The sequence below is a fragment of the Diorhabda carinulata genome, chromosome X (genome assembly GCF_026250575.1).
Source record: "Diorhabda carinulata isolate Delta chromosome X, icDioCari1.1, whole genome shotgun sequence".
Lineage (NCBI taxonomy): Eukaryota > Metazoa > Arthropoda > Insecta > Coleoptera > Chrysomelidae > Diorhabda > Diorhabda carinulata.
In genome coordinates, this window is record NC_079472.1 from 28,974,570 (window position 1) to 28,994,899 (window position 20,330).

Sequence of the window (20,330 nt, forward strand, 5' to 3'; positions counted from 1 at the left end):
CTTATCTCTTTAGCCTAGATTACTTACCCAGACTATACTTGAAAAAAAATTATTACTTGATTTCTCAGAAACCCCTAAGTGTGAATCTTAATAATAATTGCCGTATTATTTATAATGAATAAAAAAATGAGGTATCAGAGAAAAATCGTATACCAGAGTATAGAATTTTATAGATGATTATAAATTAGAAAAGGAAGATGTCATTGTTGTCATTTGTTAACTCTCAAACATAAATTCATCATCATTTTTAATTTAACCAATTAAAAAAACTATACTATCCTCTTGATTTAAAAGATTTAATCATCTACTTTCAAAAATGGCTAATCCAAAATATGCTGACCTGCCAGGAATCGTAAGTAAATAAAAGTGATAGCATTCGTCATACAACGGAACTTTTCATTAAAACCAATTTGTAACATATTTCCCCGTTTTTAGGCTCACGATGAGCCCGATGTATACGAAACTTGTGATCTTCCTGAATCAGAACAAACGGCTGATTTTTTCGAAGAAGAAAATGATCCTATTGAGAGGATTCATCTTTCCTCAAATGAAGCCTTTAATAAATTCAAAGGAAAATATTTGGGATCGGAAAATGTTGATTTTTCAAATAAAATTAGCAAAAAAAATAGAATAGGTTATGACGCTCGAAGCGGAGATTGGGAGTTAGTTGGACCTGGGGAAAATGAAACATTAATTCAAAAATATAATAGGTGAGTAGATATATTGGCGCATTTCTAAGATAATATCTACATATTTTGTAGATTACAGTGTGAATTGAAAGAAGTGCTTGAAGAAGTTAACAAACTTAAAACTGGTAAAAAGGAAGAAAGTGAAAATTGTCTTGTATCTAGCCAAAAAGTAGAACAAGCACTGAAACAATTGGCCGATTTAAAATTAGAAAATACTTTAGGAGAGGAACTTATTCAAAAGATATCAGACCCTCAAGGAGTACAAATTAAGTATATTATTTTGATAATAAAGTTGATATATTCTAAGACTCACTCCATTTTTAGAAAACTTTTATCCCAATTAGAACAGTTCAAGGCCACTATAAATGAGAAACCAGAATCTGAAACAGAAGGCAATGAATCAGGAATAGTTTATCAATTCAACTATAGACCTGAAAAAGCTCGGCTAATTCAAACTACCAGATTAGCAGATTTGGAAACTAGGATTCATAAGTTGGAATCAGCTATTGGAATCCCCAGTGATAAATTATCCAGATTGACAGCAGCTACATCCAAAAGTAAAGAACATAAATCCAAATATCAATTTTTTGTGATGTCAAAAAATATTGATTGCAGAAAACTAATAAACATGATGTTTATTAGTTTTCCACATATTGTTTCACTCCACTTCTCTCTATCTTGGCCTTTCATACTCTTTTTACTGTTCTGTTATCCTATGTGGATGATCCCACAATCTTAGTTGTCTTTCTTTGTTGTAATCTAAGATTGACCTTATTTGGGGTTCTGCTGTTGCCTGTTTATAATCCTTTTCACTCGCTTAAATATTTCATTCTTCTAACTTCTATTTGACTACTCATTTTATTTCAAGAATCCTATTTTGGATATTTTAGTTGTGGTCTAAATTCTCCCATCCTATTATTTCTTGACATATCTTGCTTGTTAATATGTTTTCTGAGGTATATCATTCTTGGTTTCTAATTTTTCCCAATTCGGTTCATATTACTTTCTCAACTTAATTTCCAAGCTGTCTCTATTTAATATTCCACACTTGGTCGTTAAAGAAAGGAGAACCAATTTATCCCTCAGCAGGTTAGATTTAGATTTATTGCCCCTCAAAAAATGTATTCTTTATAGGTTTATCTATAACTATGGAAATACTCCTTCAACTTACCAGTTACCATCCCTTACCCTTACTCCTTTTGTTCACTATTTTTTTATGCAACTGGATGTTCATTTTGCTTTCCTTTTGCTCCAAGTTTGTCAATTTAATTTCACTGTTAGCATTGGGGGGTTCATTAACAGAAACAAAATATATTTGTCTTAACAAGAACTTCAATTTGTTTTGAGAATAGGTGATTTGTTCCTTTGATTTAATGCATAGAAAAAAATAATCAGTAGGATAAAAAAAAGCAGAACAACATCCTAATTAATACGGCTTAAGTTATATTATCTTTTTTCGATAAACAGGGTTTTAATATTATACTGAAAACAAAAACATTAATGAAAGAAAAGGAATATAAAAGATGGAGGGATATGAATTTGAATCAGATTACAAATTCAGTTAGTCCAATTTTTATTTATGAAAAATCATCTATTATCTCTACATTCAAATGTATATTCCCAAGTCCATTCCGAAGAGAATACTTCCAAATGCTTTTGATTTGAGCTTAATTGAGGCAAATAATGAAATACTACTTTTGGATGGTGAGACACTAATTGGGCTGAAAAGGCTCTGTTGCAAATATTTTTAGAGAAGGCATCAGATATATTATACCACATATGTAGTATTTTTTATGTATTTAAGCCTGAGCTACTTGTGTCTAGGATATGATTTGTTAGTGTCCTTAGACATAATTACTGTTGATTGTTTACCCTACAATACAGAGTCGTACAGCTTTGAAACAGAACATTCATGGAATTATTACACGACCCAAGAATTTCTTAATGAGAAGAAAAGTGTCTCCTTTTACATTTTTAGGTGTAAAGGATTTTTTGTGACCTCATACTGTATTTTCAATTCCATGCTATTTGCTTTTGGATTTTTTCTGACCCCTATTTCCTTTTATTTTGTTTATCCATATTTCTCATTTCTTTGCTTCTATTAATTTTCTTGCTTTTTATTACTTCAATTGGATTAAATAAATATACCATCAGCATTCCTTTCTACTTTTATTATTGCTGCCTTGTTATTCTTCGTATCCAGATTTTTTTTAAATCTTTTCGTTTTATATATATATATAGGTGTTTCGCGCAGGCCTATTAATCTCATAGCATGGAAATGATTCCCTTCCACTCTCCTATTTTTTACTTTCGTTTTCCAGTCCTGAATTCCTCTCTCTCTTAGGTCTTTGATCATCTCTGCGTACCATCTTTTCCTTGATCTTCCTTTCCCTTTTTTTCTTGTTCCTCCTTGTTCTATGTCCATCTTTTTTTGTTTCTCTAAAATCTGGCATTCTCTGTATGTGATCCAGCCACTCTATTCTTTTGAATCTTATTATTTAGCTTATTTATGCTTCTTCGAATAGATTCCTTATTTATTATTTGTTATTCTCAGTCATATTTCTTCTTCTTTTGATCTCCTGAGTATTTTTCTTTTCCATATATAAACTTTTCTTCCTCTGTTTTGTTAAGAATCCATGTTTCGCCTTCATAGCTCACTGTTGGTCTTATTATTGTTTTGTATAGATGTAGCTTCGCCTTTCTTGCGATTATTTTGGATTTTATTATCAGCGTTCCCAACTGTTCATTTCCCCTCGTCATCGTCGCTTTCAGATTTTCTCCTCACAGTTGTCCTTGATAACCACTCCAATATATACATAACTTAGAACTTGTTCTAAGCTTTTTCTTCGTTTAGTTGTATTGAGAAATATATTACAGAGAGCTTATTCGAAGTGGCCGAACATCTAAGTGCTACAGCTAGTCTCTTGGATTCTTCTCAGCTAGACCACATCGAGGGAAGATTAGGAGCCATGGCACAGAAATTAGAGGCCATTGCAGAAAAGAAAAAGCAAGTCCAACAAGATGAAGAAAAAGACAAGATGGTAATCCAATTCATACAAATATATAAAGGATATTTTATCATCATGTTTGTTGTAGATTTTGGAATTATTTGATTTAGTTAAGAATACAGAGAGTGTAGCAAAATTGTTGCCTCGAACAATAGACAGACTCAAATCACTAGAACAGTTACACAATAAAGGTATGATGGAAATTTTGATTGCCAAAAAGATACCATTTATTTATTTTTAGCTGCCAACGTTACAAAAACTATAGCACAGATTGAAGTGGCACAAGCAGAAATGAAAGGACATGTGCAAAATAACAACATGCTTCTACAGGGTGTCCAGGAAAGTTTTGCTACTAACTTGAATGAAATTAATTCTACTGTCATTAGTTTGGATGCAAGGATTAAAGCTCTCAAAAGCAAATAGTTGAATTTATAGTTTTTTTTTAAATAAGAACATAAATATTAATTAGAAATGCTTCTACTAATTAAAATTATTTAATTTATTGTATGTTTAAGTAAATTATTAACTTTTTTAATGTTTAGTTGGTGCATTAGAATAAAATATTCAGATACAACAGATATTTTTTTATTATATCCTATTTATTATGTACAATTTAATATTAGTCCCTTTTAGACATATCACAAGGATTAAATCACACAACTAATGCGCTATTTACTCAAAAAATTATACCAAAATTTTTCTGTTAAGTTGTAAGAGCAATTTGAAATGTTGATGGATTTGTGGCACATCCTGGACAAGTATGCAACGTTTCGTGGATGAATATATCACAATCTATACAGAATATTTTTTTACAGTTTGGACAATTGTAGACCTAAAAAATGAAAAATGTTATATGAAACTATAAGACACACATAAATAATTAGGTTTGTGCAAATTCAATGTAATTGTAATTTAAATTAATATCACTACCACATGTTTTATGAATGCACATTTTACAAATATAAATTGACACATATACGTAATTCAGAATTAATAATAGCCATAGAATGATAAAAATATTTAATGTTTAATCATTGTTGATATAGATAGTCATAAGAAAAGTGTGCAAATTATTTGGAAATTATAATAAGGTGAGGTGGCAGTTACATGTAAAGAATCTAGTAAGCAGATTTAGCTTGATTGTGCTTTGATCCACAAACTTATTTCTTGTGAGTGATCTGTTTTCCTACATCTGAAAGGCTCCAAGCCCATAAAACGCATTTGTGCTGCACCTTTTTTAATAAGTGTATTGGTCTCTTCATTTTCTTTAATTATGACGAGAAACTAAAGTTTTCTTTGCACTCCCAATCAACTTTGAGTAAATGACATAGAATCTTTGTGCTTTGATGGCAGCTTATTTTTCAGAATTAAACTCCATGTTACTGTAATTCTCTCGGACAGAAACATAGTGATAATGAGGATTTGGTGTGAACCTCAAATAGTTCAGTTCCAGCTCCTGTGGTTGTAAATTTGATGGTATTTCTTTTGACTATTTCCTTCGAAAAATTTAAGCCAACCAAAAAGCTGTAATATTTTATGTTTACCTAGCAACGATCAAATTTCAGCGATAATACTGCACTAGTGCAAATTATCGATAATTTGCACTAGTGCCAAATTTTCGTCTAGGATTAATAAGCATCATTTGGTTTTAATTTTATATTTTAAGAAAAGGAACAATTATTATTTATTTTAAATTAAATTTTTCTCAGGAAATAGTCTGCCAAAATGCCCTCTCGTGCATGTCAAATTGTCTCATAATTTCCTCTCGTGCGCATTCGCGCACTCGAGAAAATTAAATTATCGACAATTTGACATGCACTCGGGACATTAATATTGAAAATTTGCATAATTATAATAATCGTTTAGGATTATTTCAGAGAGAGATTTGGACAATATTATGATTTCATTTTCTGTTTTACACAATTTATATGAAATTCAATATAAGACCTAAACATTTTAATCTTTCAATTTTAGTTTAATAATAAAATAAAGTGATTATTACCTGTTTATCTGCTTCTCCTAAAATCCTTTGACATGCAAAACAACCATTCACTTGATTATCAAAATTAATTTCTATATAATTAGCTGCTGGAAATAGGTGATGATAAGATCTTGCTAAATGCGGAGCTGATACCAAAGTTAAGCCACAAGCTCTACATTCTACAGGAAGTTCACAATATTTGCTATAACACTGTGGACAATAATAACCTCCAGTTGTCAGCTTACTTCCATCATCTGAGCTATCCACATGACTGAAAAATATCCAAATATTATATAACTTCATAATCATATATTTAGAAAAAAAGAGTTTTTAAAATGATTGCTTTTGATTTAACTGCAAAGTAAATGTTCACCACGTTATCTCCATATTCTACTATTACTCGAAGGATGAGCAGGAATTCTTCAATAGAAAATATTACAGCAGTAATTACAGTGAAGATAAAAGGCCCATCAAAATAATAATTTGAGTTTTGAACAGATAGAAAAGGCGGCTAGAGCAATATTAAGTAAATAGTGTGTGGTTGTTCATTATGATCTGTTTATCGGCAAACATTTTTTCACCTCCATTATGGGGATGCCTAAAAAATGTTTCAAATGGTTTCAATTTAATAATGTGGCACAAATATTCAACTTAACAACTAGAATTTCGATTAGCTTTTCAAGCAGATCAAATGATGAATTCCCAGTATTCCCTTCAGTGAATAGTAGTTGACCTGTAAAGAAATTATCAAAGCATTGAGCTCCCACATCATCTCTTTAAAGTTGATCTTGAAATGCAGTAGAGAACTCGATACCTGGACACAAATAACAAGGACTTTTTGTTTTGGGACCCTGATCAAGTAGAAATCAAAGGAAACTAGATTACCAATATACTTGTTAGAAAAGAAAAGAAAAGCCTTCAACTGGTTCATAACCTTTCTTTGGTGTAGGAAAATACATTTACAAGAGTTTCAGGATGAAGAGTGACTCGGTGGATTCTTCCAGGACAGTTTCTTTTGAACTTTAATACAGCGAGATCCAAAAAATATTTTAATAAGATATTGCGGACTCAGGAACTGAGGATATAAGGTGTATCAGAAAATAATGAGTGCAAGTCTTCTGTGGATGGAGAAACCTCACATTATCTAGTTACTAAATGCTCTGCCAAAACCAATTTTCATTCTTTGGATGAAAAATTTGTAAAGAATGCCTCAAGGCCATCCCAGAAATCCGAGTTCATTACAATTCTGAAACTGGAGGGTAAATTATATTACATTATCCATCATAAATATCCAAGTAAATGGTAACTTACCACATGCACATAGTAAGAGGCTCCTCTGACCCTTCAACATTGAGTTGATGTGGAAATCCCATTTTTATTAAGTTTGATTCAAGACACATTGCAGCAGGAGGTGGATCAACTTGCTGCATTAGCAAATCTTTGAAATGAATGTCATCTAAGATTACATTATAAGTACCATTAGTTTGATCTGCCAATAGTCTGCAAACATGTACCTCAGCAGCTAAACCTATAACTGAACATCTTACTCCTTCCTGTTTCAAAATCTGAAGCAAAGTTTTTAATATAGGCAAGTTGATATGAATTATCATAAGAAAACTTACATCTATAGTTTTTGTAATATCTCCTGGATCACATGTGGTCAAACTACCCATTATTACCAATATTTCTCTGCTAGCATGTGCAGGCAATAATTTAAGAGAAGACATGGCCATGTCCAAGCCGTTTTGTAATGATGGCTCACCTTGCAAACTAGTTCTATTCAAACTATTAATCACTTTTATGTGTTTCCTACAATTCCCTGCTAATTCACTAATTTTTTCAGCTCTTTTGTTTTGCATAAGTATGATTCCTACCTGGCTAATTGGGTTTTGATCAAAAAATTCCTCAAGAAACATCTCCACAAGCTACAAAATGAGTTAGTACAATTTCCAATATATGAAATATGCTGAATTTCTTACTTTCAATGTACAAATAAGTCGTGTTGGTTTCAGATCTTGGCTGGACATTGACTCTGAACAATCTAAAAGTATAAATAAATGTCTCATCATTCCTAACTTTTGACTACCATGTTTAAGGGATTGTCGTTTTCTTTTCGCCCTTTGCACAATATCAGCTACACTTGCCTGTAAAAATCCTTCGTCATCTTCCTTAATAGATTCCCTTAAATGAAAACAAGACATTAAAAAAAATTAAAACCAAACATATGAAAATTACCAAGTCTTTTCGTATCCAGTTTCCCACCGATACTCTTTGGTATCATCTTCATCTGCCATTATTACTTAGTGTAATAAAAGATAACGAATGTAACTTTAAAAAACACGTTGTTTACAGAATAAAATTGAGGTTATCGTTTTGTAATAAGAAATGTTTTCCCGTGGTTGTAGTAAATAGCTATAAAAGAATATTTAAGAAATATAAAACAATTTTTCTATCACTACACTATATCACTAATATTTATGCTCAATATCTTGCATTTTTCTTTCCATTGGAAATAAATGATTTCAGCCCAAATAAAATAAAAAAAATTATATAAACTGATCTATAATTATGACTTTGTTATTTATGTTTATTCTTTCAAGAGCTACGTTGCAAATAATAAAAATAAATAATGAATTAACAAAATCTATTTTAACAATCCCTGTTATCAGTTTACCGATTGCAAGAACAAACTATAACTGTACATATTTAATGCAGACAAAAAATCCTACCCTACCCTACCTCTGCCATAATATAATTTGAATTTACCTCCAACGGAAGTTAGTGCAATGACATGATCCTTGTCTACGTTGTACAATTCACTGCACAATATAAACTAAACCTATATAATAGTTTTGTGAAGACGTGATAACTGTAAATAAAATACTGACTACTGTAAGTATTAAGTTACTCAATAATTTTCACTAGAGTAGTTTTATATTTTCTTAAATTAAATATTAACAGCACAAAAAAATTTGGCGCCATAACGATTGGCTCGATGTCATGATTTACAAACACGGTTGCCATTTAGTAAGTGGCAGCACCATCGCTATGTTTGGAACGCTTGTGGTGAAACTTTTTGGAAAATACAGTTTCTGAGGTAAATTTAGTTATAAAATTATTAAATATAGACCAAACTACGTCTAATTTGTCGGTTTTTTTGTAGGTATAGTAAATTTTAACAAAAAAATTAAGTTCACGGCAGGAATGCGTTCGATTTAGCACACCATGACAAACAGCCATTTTGTATAATAGACAGCAGTCAGCTTTCGCGACTTTAAATGCTTTTAGATTTTTATTAATGTATTTCTAGAAAAACCCTTGTTTATTCTCTTTTTCGTTGAAACAATTGTCAGTATAATATAAATTTGTATCTGAAATTTTTATAAATCATAATTAGAAATTAGTTTTGATGTGGATAAGATATATGGCGGTTTATACATAAAGAAAATGGAATTAATTTATCGGCCAATAGCTTTTCGGTGTGAATATGACAGAAATCAAAATAATATTAACAAGTTTAGAGAATGACAGTTACATTTTTCTTTTAAGGTATATATTTAATTTTCAGATTATGCCTTATTTTGTTTGAGTAGGTTGTATGGGCCTTCATGTGCCTTTACTCGATACATTTGTCTTTTATTGGTAGCGTGTGCAAATAGGTAGTTGAAGTTTTACAACTCCACCCAATGTAAATTTTTGTAACTTATCAAAATATATTTTTTGTACAATGTCTAGCTAAAAATAGTGATCCACTATTAACAATTCTGTTTTTAACAGTGGAAAATAATTTTCATTTATTTAGTTTGTGAATATTTGTCATTTTGTTTTAGCTGTCAATTTTGGAAAGTAGTTTTGATATAAATTCATTGGATTACAATGGATGAAAAAACCGAGTTGTCTGCTGTACACCCGACGGAGATGCTCGAATCAGTGGATTCTAACATTGAAGGGGGGATTGATACTGAAGAAGCAACAAAAAGTGCTGATGTTAATGAAGAGGCAGAAGCAACTGAACAAACTGAAAGTAAAAATGAACCTGATGCTGAAGTTGAACCTGAACATGAACCCGAATCTAACAATGATCCTACTGATCCAAGTAATGATGAAAATACATTAATTTCTGAATTAAATGATGTTCCCCTATCTACTGCAGTAAATTCTGAAGCTGATTCTTTCTTAGGTAAGTAAATATTATTTTTTTATATTCATTATCAACACTCGTTTACACTACCACCAATACAAACAATTACTCTGCTGCAGTAAGTTTACCTTCCATCTCTAAAGAATTTAACTTGATTATCTCGTGTAACGGATTTTTGTGTTTCAATGATCAACGTCCCAACTAAAGATAAACTCCAACTTCATTTTGATAACCAAGTTATCGACTTCAGAGACTGAAGGTAAAGTTTAAGCATGTAAGACAGTGTAATTGTGAATGTTAGTCTAGTGGAAGCAGTATGCACCAATAGCTCCAGAAATTTCAAATGTTCGTACAAGAACTTTATTCTTAAATCTGATATTTTTTTTAGACTCGTTAACTTCAGAAAATACACCTGGTGATACAGAATCACCAATTTCCGATGAACCAACAGCACCTAATATTGATGCTGAGAATCCTGATATATCAACAGATATATCTATGCCTTCACTTACTTTATCTGAGGAACCTCCTTCAATCCATTTTGTTAATTTAGGAGAAAAATCAGAAGAGAATGATGAATCAAAGGAAGAAATTTCTAAAGATGTCACAATTAGAGAAAAGGATCCAGTTTGTTCCCTTGAAGAAGAGTTGCAGAGAATGCATGAGGGAGACCCTATTTTGGAAAATACTAATGATGCAAAGGTAGAGGACGATAAAACAGGAGTGAAAGATGAAAAATTTGATGTTGAAATGAATAAACCTGAAAATAATGCAACTCCTATAATGAAGGATTCTGATTTAGAGGAAATGTTAGCAGCTGATGAAGTTGTGCAAGATCCTGCGGTTATTAAAAGTATGTTAAGTATTCATTTGTTCATATATTGTCTGTAGTTCTAACACCCCTTAAGTAAAAATGACAACTTTTCAGGAGAGCAAAAAATCTGCTATTTTATATATTGTGATCATAATACATTTTGTTGGAAATTAATAAACATAGATCGATTTCAAGATTTTTGTATCAGTTGTCTAGAGGTTCATCTTTTTGATTCTCTATTAAATGACACACACAAAAAGGCATTTTTTTGACTTACTTGGTGTTAGAACTTCTGTGACGATATGTATTAATTACAATTAACTCATTGACTCTTCAAAGATAGCTAAGTTCACTACCTCCTTTAGGAGGGAGAAACTTTTGGAAACAGATAGGTTAGATAGAAATAAAATCACATACAGTATCTGTAGTTTACATATTACAAGAGAGCTCATGGAATCTAATATTTTATAAATGTTTTGAACAACAAATCTTACTATTTATTTATATTAAATTATATCTATTATATTATATATTTAAAATGTCAATATTCCATTTTTGATAATACTGAAGCACAATCCATATGTTCTACATGGTTTTTATATTGAAGTAGCCTTGCTCTTATTAAGTGAAAAAATCTACTGTCATCAGTTTTCTTAATGCGTTTATGTTCCAAATTCCATCAAATTGTCGCATCAGTATTTTTGAGTCTTACCAACTTAATGTATGTGTCAGATTTTTGATAACCCAGCATATCAATGCTCCTTCATTCTATTTGTTGTCTTTGCTCTTAAGTACCAGATAATATTCACCACCCCCTAGATATATTAATGTGTCTGTGTTCTGTATTGTATGATAAAGTGTGGTTCACTGTATTATTCATAATGTATACATCACTGTTGCTCCAATTTTTTTTTCATATATTTTCTATGGTGTAGGTATCAAGTATCTTAATATTATAGCTGTTCGCATTCATTCTTCAATGTACTTCTATTGTTTGATCTTTGTACATTCAAATATTACAAATAATTGAAGTTTATAAGCATGGACTAATAATATAATTGATTTGTTAACATAAGAATTTTTTGTGATATCATCTCCAGATGTGAAAAGAAGTTGCCAAAATAGCGCTCTAATTATGAACTTAAGATTATCTGAAATCAAAAACTAACAGAGGCAGATGAAAAAAGAAAGCAACTTGTGAAAATTAAAGAGATCTAATTTTTACCCATACCTTCAATATATTTTGTTCGGTGTAATAAATTTGTAACAATTAACTTATTTGTATATGAATTATCTCTGTTAATAATAATATTTGCATTTTAGATTCACAAGAAGAGTTGAAACAAATAGATATATTGGTTTGTGGCAAATGCCATGAAGTTTTTAATTTGGTAGAAGAGTTTCAAGAACATAAGGAGAAAAAATGCAGTCAAATTTCAAAAGTACTACCTAGTTGTATGTTGGAAAGTAAGCCTCAAGTTTGGGCTTTTGCTTTATGGAAAAGTAAACAAGTGAAACTGCAATCTGAGAAAGGTACTTCACGTACACAATGGGAACTATACAAGGATTGGTGTAATTTGGCTCAAACCGAGAAAGATGCTTGGATATCTGCAGGAGAAACTCTGCAATACTGTCAGAAACTGGGAACAGCAAAACTAACTGAGATCAAGGTACAAAAAGCTCATGCAGATGGTGACAAAGATCCTTTATCTTTGGATGGTTTTGGTAAAAGTAATAATAATTGTGAAATTGTGAAAATTTTTAATAACTTTTTGGTTTCAGCAGATAGTAATAAAGAAAATTCAACATTTGATAATTCTAAATCACCTTTACTTGAGGTAAAACGAACAGTCATTAATAAACCTAAGGCTGTTCCCATAGTTCAGAAGGTAAAGTGTTTTGGCACTTTAAGTTGTGTTTTATATATATATTTTGATGCTTGCCCTATTTTTGAACTTTTTATATTGTGTATTTTATTGTTAATTTTTCACATTTTCACATTTGAAGCTCTACCACTATTATAAAGGAGTAAGTCACTATGATCTTGAAATGGTTTGTTGTTATCTTGAATTCATTTCACAAATCAATCATATGAAATAGGGAACATCATAAATATAAACAAATGCATGCGTATTGCTGGTAGATATTACATCCAACCTGATCATGAATATATACCATCCCTTCTAAGAATCCCCTGTCAACCAAAACCTTTCATCGAATCAATGTAAAAAAATTTATAACAATAATTTTTTCTCAATTTAATATTTTCTTTAGACCAATAATGAAGCAAATTCAAATAAGGCCATGAGGACAGTACAAGCTAAGGACAAAAGTGAATATGCAGTGGAAAAGATCGTTGCAAAGCGATTTAATCCAAAGAAGAAAACGTTAGAATATCAAATTAAATGGGAACATTTTTCGAGGTAAAATTTATTATAAACTATAATTATATTATAAAACCATTTTTGTTTATGTCTAAAATTTAGCTATGACTTCTTGCAAATATTCTAGACAAAAATTATTTACTGTTAGCTTACGGAACCTCTTTTTATTGAAGTTTATAAATATAGAATTCTAATAAAAAAAAAAGAATTGTCAGAATTATGCAAAAATGTTACAAATCAGAGCTGCAGCTGATTCAAGTTTTTAAGTTATTAGTAGATATAGATTATAGATATTATATTAGCAAATGTAACATTTTTATAATTATTAAATTATTATATTTTTTAATTATAAAACTAAGTAGCATTTATACATTCATCAGTTAATTTTATTCATTTTATGTAATAAAAAGAAGTCATTTTTTAGCGAGGACAATACCTGGGAACCACTTGCTAATTTAAATCATTGCAAGCAAATGGTGGACGAATTTGAGGAACAACTGAAGAAGTTGAAAGCAGAAAAAGCCAAACAGCAAGCAATGGCTTTAGCTAAAAATTCACCAAAGATAAAATCAGCACCAACTTCCAGCTCTCCTGCTAGCTCATCAAGCTTAATTTCTACAGGAACAACTGGAAAGTAAGAATTTATTACACATATTTTCGAATCTTAGGAAGCTAAATTGATGGAAATTTGAGAAATGTATTATTTTATTTGATCTTCCAAACATCTTAACCCTGTATTTAATTTTTAATACTTTTAGAGATTTGATGTGTCAATTCAGAATTAACACATTTCACAAATTATGTTAAAACAGTAAAACTTTTGATGTAAATGAGGAAATCAAACGACTTATTATTGGAAATTAGACAAGAATTTCTTTTTCTAGCCGCCCTCAAAGAACTAGTAAACAAAAAGCACTGGATCAGGTCAAAGCCTGGTGTGGCAACATTTCAGACGATGAAAATTTAACTGGATTTAAAAGATCCAGAAGTCCAGATAGTGACGATTCTTTTGAAAAAAGATTAAAGTTTGACGATTTGTCTGATGATTCCGAAACAGAAACGAAACCTAAAATACAATTTAGGAAAATTGCTCCAAAACCAAGTACCACCAATACTTCTCCAGTGCAAATTCTCAAGAATGGTATTGGTAAAAACACACCTTTACCACAAAATATTTTAATACCAGACGCAAACGGAGTGGTCAGGATCAATCAGAAACAGTTACCATCATTGAGCACCGGGGTGAGTGATTAATGTTAATCCAGTTCAATAACAACTTTGTTCACTTTATTTATAATTTTTTCACTTTTGATTCAGTATATAGCATTGTCGACATTTTTTGCATACATTGTTACTTATTAGACATTGCACATATTAATTCAGCAGAATTCTATGTTCTTCCAAAAACTTTTATTATGTTCAAATTGGTTTATTTTTGTGTCCTTCATTATTAATTATACTACTTATCTCTATACTTTTTTAAACTAGTTAAATATCAAGTTTATAGTCATATTATCCATTTTAATTATATTTTTAGGTTTATATAATGTCGAAAACTGCCGGAATTATTAAACTCGATTCTGATACATCTAAAGTTGCTACAAGTGGTGGTCAGACAATTGTTAAAGTTGCCCCCAAAATTGGTCAAACCCAGATAAAGATAATGAAAAAGGATGGCACATCAACACAAAGGATTGTCCAGATGAGTCCTAAGAATATTCCCACTCAAAAGGTCAGTTCAATTACTTTATAATTCACAAGGTATATTATACATTTCCAATTTCTATGGTATTGTGCCATCATGACTGAAGATTATCATGATGTTAATAAAGTATTTAATTATTCAAATTCTGTTGAAGGGAATGAAGACCCACTTATCAAGAGCACAAAAAATGGTAACGGAAATTAGACCGTCCCATCAAGTGGTTAAGAGAACACCAGAAATTGTAAAAAAATCTTTACTCAATAAATCAGATTCGGAAAAAAGGCAAATACCTATAAAAAAACTTCCAGAGCTAGTCCCCAAACAAACTTCCAAATCAATGTCCTCAGGAAAATCAAGAGAATCTGGCAATCAAAAAGATGATGAATCCGATGACGGTTTGGAAGAATTACCATTTCCTGATGAAATAAAGATACCAGAACCTGATGAAGAAGAAAATACTGAGTTCACTTTGGATCCTGAAACTGGGAAAATAGCAGGTAAATTATTATTTCAACACAACATAATGTACGTTTTCACACCTTGAATCCATGTTGATAGGCATGGAATATCCTGACCCTGAGCCGGAACCAGAACCAACAGAAGAAACTAAATCTGATACTTCCCTAGACAACATAGTGAAATTGGCAGCAGCTGATATAACAGAAGAGGATCTGAAAAATGAACCCCAAGATCCCGTTGACATGGAAATGAACACTCTACTGCAAGATGATGATGAAGCTAAAATCATGAAGGTGAAAGAAACTATTTTTTGTACATATATACAATTTTTCAATAATTGTTTTTGTAGACTGAAACACAACATATACCTGAAAAAAGGTTTGCAACAGCATCACCTATGAAACCAGTTGTAAAAATGTCTGTGACTCCACGAAAAGTGGCAGCAAATCCTTCATCAATACTGAATAAGGCACTCACTGGTCCCCATGTTGTTAGAAGAACTGTAGTAGGTCCTCCGACACAAAGATTACAAGTAAGCTTGATAGAAAATATATTTTATTCATAATTCATTACATTTGACATAATTTTATGTAATAGCAAAAAGTTATGAATCCATCAATCAATCGAAGTCCTCAGGTAGTGAATCCAGTAGTACGGCAAGTCAATACCTATGTCAGAACAAAACCTACAGCGCCAAAACCAAAGTTCAACGTTGCTGGTGAACCACCAAAATTCATTCGCCCCAATCACAATGCTTCGCCCAAAAACGTTTACTCTTATACTAGGCAAGTTGTTCAAAATTCGCCGAATGTGAGGAAAATCGGCAACACAACAGTTAGGTAAGCATTCTGTAACAATTTTTTTTAAACTCTTAGAGTAACTGTAATTTGCCTCCTTTCACGTATTCCAGGGGATGTTATGTTGAATGACCTCGTTAGTGACATAATAGGTTTTATCCACTATTGCATGTAGCACTTTGTTTTGGAACACCTGAAGGATCATTTACTTGAAATTTCATATCTATAGGTATAGTTAAGAATTGCATAGGGGAAAAATGTGAAATGCTATTGGTTAACTTATTTTACTTATACAATTGTTTTTTATTGATCTCACTCAACATATCTCTGACTGACAACTACTTACTGAACTGTATTTACTGAAATAATTTGTTTCAGAAGTTCAAACATGATGGGTGGTCAACAACAGAAAATGCAATCAAAATTAGTTAGAACTAGTTCAGGAATAGTCCAGAGGATAGTTTCACCTGCGAGAAAAGAGTCTATGGTTATTAGGGGACAGCCGGAAAGAATTGAAAGAAAAATGGCTCCACAAAAACCTAAGACTGTTATAAGCATGCCCTCATTAATGAGTAAGTTTTAACTTTTTCAATGTAAATCTGAAGTATACATGGTAATTGAAAATAGATTTGTACCAACTTATTTGAAAATAATTACTATTTTTAAGCTAAATTTTGATTGCATCAATGTTTTTTCACTTTTCAGGTGATGATGAACTACTGATAACGACGAAAACACCACAAAAACGTAAACAAGAACCTACATCTATTCAAATATCGGCTCCAGAAGGAAACGAAAATGAACAAATACAGCAAATTCAACAGATACAACAAATCCAACAAATGGAAGAACAGCCGACAACTATGATAGAAACTCCCATCATTGCTCATCAACAAGAATCTGATGAAATTTCTAGGGAAGCTCAAGCTGTTGCTACTTTATCACCAGATATGTCTTCATTTACCCTTGCCGATAACGAAAATCCCATTTTTATCACAGGAGATGATGGTACTGTGTATCAAGTAGCAGGTCAAAATGAACAGGTATGTAAATTTTTCCTTCAATAATCACAATCAAAATTTAACTTATTTTTTAGGGTCAAACGATACTACTGACTCAAGGCAGTGATGGACAACAACAATGTTTATTAGTGACAAATGAAGTTGCAGAAGCTATGGAAACGAGTGGAGAAGAAGCAACTCAGGCTCAACCAGAAATATCTATGCCTCAAATTAGTCCTGATGTAACCGAACCCTTGTCGGTTAAAACAGACACAGTTGATAGTAATGATCAAGTTGTAGCACAAGTCGTAAGAGCGGAACCTCCAAGTCCAGGTAAAGGATATTTTCAAAGCTCCCTTTTTTCAAGAATTTTCTTAACCAATAAACCGTTTAAGCATATTTTTAATAATAATGCATTTGTGTCCCAAAAATATAAACTCATCGACGCCTCTGAATTTTTTTTAAATAAATATATGAAAATCATTGTTAAATTGGTAAATTTAATTCCAATCTAGAAGGTTAAATTTCTAGAGAATTTCTATTTATTTATTTTAATCAGTCAATTTCATTGTGATCCTACATAGACAATTTAATGCCCTATCGTAGGTCTGGTATAAATATCAAAAACTTAATCTTAATTAAGAACTTACAAACTAAATGTACAATATATGTAGTGTTGTGACCGTTATTTCCCAAATTGGATTTTAATCTTTAAACGCCCCTCAAATTTTTTTGTTCCCCTCTTTTTTAAATTCTTAACTTCGTCATCTGTATTAATAACACTTTAAATATTATGGAATAAATAACAAAATAACATTTCATATCTATTTGTTATATATTAGTTTCAATCCAATTCTTTATTATTTACTTGATTGTTAATGTATCACCTTCAATTGTTTTTAATTCGTTTGGTAGTGAACTATACAGTCTTATGGCTAAGCTTTTATACCTGCTGTTGATAGTTTGTTATATTTATCTTCATCTTCTTTATATTCATTCTAACGAGAAAAGTTGTTCCATATTTAGAGGACGATTTTCTATTTCGAAATTTTGATTTACACTATAAACATCTTGATAGAATTTTTACTCATTTTCTGAGTACCCCAGAACCCCCACCATTCTGTAATTTTATTAGCATTAAAATTGGTATCAAACCTAGAGCGATGAATTGTATGTTGAATTCATAAAAATAGAATTTTTAAACAAGAATTAATGGAATTACATATAAAGATATTTTACACGTCATCTCACTAATTATTTAACTTGAGTGGGAAGCATGGCTCGGTCTTTTTGCTTATTAAATAGCTAGTAGATAATATAGAAACTAAAACAGGTATTTCCCAAGTAGTTCATATTGACCCCTTGTAGTCGAAATCTCTTTTAAGGGATATAACAAAAACTGACTTTGCGAGATCGGTCAAGTTTAAAAAATCAAATCCTATTAAAACAAATTTTTATTATTGAATGTTTCAGAAGTAAATTTGAAATGTATGTTTTAGGTGGAACTCATAAAGTCGTGGTAATGCTTCCAGACGGAAATCTAATGGTAACTCAAGTGTCACCTGAGGAGTACGCTAGTTTGGAACTGGAATAAATACATATAGAACTGTTTTTAGTTTAGTTTATTCATGGACTTTTTCATTTTTCTATTTAGATTTTTTCAAGTTTGTATGATAGCTTATAATCTTTCATTCTATAGGCATTGGTTTTTTATAAAAAGAAAACTCAGTACCTATTGTTTAATTTGAAAATTGATTTGTTATCAATATTGTAAAGAAAAACATTTGTATTATAGTTAATTACCCTGCTTTGTAAATATTTGTATTTATCTTCATTTTAGGTAAAAGATTGCCAATAAATTTTTTTAGTATTCAGTTTTTCTTGAAATACTTTTGTGATCAGTATACTGGGTGTACATCAGTTATTCATTTCTTACAACGTTACTTGGATAATGAAAATATATTTTTATTGAAATTGTTAGTAAGAAATTAAATCTAGATGATGCATGTTTATACTTTTTTCATAAAATAAACTTCTGATGTATTTAGTTTTTTCTGGTATTTCTTAAAATTTTCTGTAATGGGTGAGGGGGAGGCCCCCCAGATTTCAATGTCATAATGTTTTATAAAAAGAAAATAAATATTTAAACAGGTGATAATAACTATTATTTGAGTAATTTTTGATAAAATTACATGTGAAATATGAAATTTATAAAACCACAAAAAAAACTATTAAAAATTTGTAACCACGATCAAAGTACTCCATACGATGGAATAAAAATTTTAGTGTAGCAGACATGTAGAAACTTTAACTTGAGGGCTTGATCTACATTGTAATCCTTAAAAAAATCCGTAATGGAACTTTTCATTTTGCGTTACAAACTCCATATTTTGCTGACTATAATAAGAGTCCATCAAAAACAAATCTCATTTTGGCTTAGTGTGCGTTCACATTGGCAACGTTCAAGCGGTGAGCCTCGAGCGATGCCGCTCCAGCGGTGTTAAAAAATCTTTCTGGCTATAGACTTTAAATGAATATATTCACATTGCAAAAGACCACATCTCAACGTCGCGCGATACAACGAGCTTCGATCTTGTTCGTTTTCTGAGTGGCATTGCCTTTGTGGTGCGTTCATGTTTATATTTTTATTCAGTATGGAGTCGAAGTGCGACCAATCTATACGTTCTACTTTCAATAAAATGACGTCGCAAAATGAGATTATTGATCGTAAGTTATTAATATCGGAAATTCAAACCAGGCCAGCCGTTTGAGATGTCTATTTCTATTAAGTTCATGAACGCCTTGTATTTTATTGCTTTCCTTTAAAATTAGCCTTTGCAGTCGTGTACTTTCTATAATCGTTTGGATACCAAATTCATTACGTCCTTTTGGTTTGAAAGCTAGAAAATAACTAAAACGACCCTTAATTTGAACAAAACAACGCGCGCGATGGCATCGCTCACCGCTTGAGTGTCGCCAATGTGAACGCACACTTAAAACCGTTAGTTTGACGCCATTTAATCAAATCAGTTTTTGAACTTCGATCGTATATTCCGGGCTTGGACAATTGTAGCTTAGATAGTACCACTCTAAATTTTGTCAATATTCAACCAAGTTGGAGGAGATGAAGATCGAGTGACAGTATGTCAATGCCTTGGAATAATTAGTATAAACTCAGGTAACACTCAACCAAATCGGAGTTAAGCTTTGGCTGAATATGTGTGGACAATGGGTATAGGTACCATTAACCTACAAATATAACTGTATTCTTAGAACCAACACTTTAAACTCTGGTACTATACAACTACATTCGAGTAGCTGAACATGAATTGAATATTAACAGTTATCTAC

General features: G+C 31.2%; 3 protein-coding genes across 31 annotated transcripts; 2 read left to right on the forward strand and 1 right to left on the reverse strand.

Moving 5' to 3' along the window:
- The first annotated feature begins 34 nt into the window (after nucleotides 1-34).
- On the forward strand, nucleotides 35-4,271 carry LOC130902308 (dynactin subunit 2). The gene is made up of 7 exons (XM_057814364.1): nucleotides 35-352; nucleotides 436-710; nucleotides 762-959; nucleotides 1,014-1,246; nucleotides 3,567-3,730; nucleotides 3,786-3,888; nucleotides 3,939-4,271. Exons 1-7 carry the CDS (start codon nucleotides 317-319, stop codon nucleotides 4,118-4,120), a joined length of 1,191 nt encoding a protein of 396 aa, XP_057670347.1. The 5' UTR covers nucleotides 35-316; the 3' UTR covers nucleotides 4,121-4,271.
- On the reverse strand, nucleotides 4,267-8,928 carry LOC130902307 (general transcription factor IIH subunit 2). Of its 2 annotated transcripts, none has more exons than XM_057814363.1 (7): nucleotides 8,445-8,928; nucleotides 7,914-8,090; nucleotides 7,658-7,859; nucleotides 7,301-7,603; nucleotides 6,990-7,243; nucleotides 5,700-5,949; nucleotides 4,267-4,529 (listed from the first exon to the last, which is right to left on the reverse strand). In XM_057814363.1, the coding sequence occupies exons 2-7, from the start codon at nucleotides 7,970-7,972 to the stop codon at nucleotides 4,401-4,403; spliced, it is 1,197 nt and encodes a 398-aa protein (XP_057670346.1). In that variant the 5' UTR covers nucleotides 7,973-8,090; nucleotides 8,445-8,928; the 3' UTR covers nucleotides 4,267-4,400. The 2 variants fall into 2 exon arrangements, with proteins under 2 accessions (XP_057670346.1, XP_057670345.1); XM_057814362.1 differs by lacking the exon at nucleotides 8,445-8,928 and adding an exon at nucleotides 8,418-8,437.
- Nucleotides 8,425-19,132, forward strand: LOC130902305 (uncharacterized). 28 transcript variants are annotated; one of them, XM_057814349.1, is made up of 18 exons: nucleotides 8,443-8,570; nucleotides 8,640-8,775; nucleotides 9,509-9,858; nucleotides 10,208-10,672; nucleotides 11,957-12,358; nucleotides 12,419-12,522; nucleotides 12,908-13,056; nucleotides 13,442-13,651; nucleotides 13,902-14,259; nucleotides 14,555-14,749; nucleotides 14,877-15,219; nucleotides 15,281-15,474; nucleotides 15,531-15,713; nucleotides 15,779-16,020; nucleotides 16,357-16,550; nucleotides 16,684-17,021; nucleotides 17,075-17,312; nucleotides 18,479-19,132. In XM_057814349.1, exons 3-18 carry the CDS (start codon nucleotides 9,555-9,557, stop codon nucleotides 18,571-18,573), a joined length of 4,014 nt encoding a protein of 1,337 aa, XP_057670332.1. In that variant the 5' UTR covers nucleotides 8,443-8,570; nucleotides 8,640-8,775; nucleotides 9,509-9,554; the 3' UTR covers nucleotides 18,574-19,132. The 28 variants fall into 28 exon arrangements, with proteins under 28 accessions (XP_057670337.1, XP_057670333.1, XP_057670342.1 ...); XM_057814351.1 differs by having other exon boundaries at nucleotides 8,464-8,570; nucleotides 16,360-16,550; XM_057814341.1 differs by having other exon boundaries at nucleotides 8,472-8,570; nucleotides 12,416-12,522.
- The last annotated feature ends 1,198 nt before the right edge of the window (nucleotides 19,133-20,330 follow it).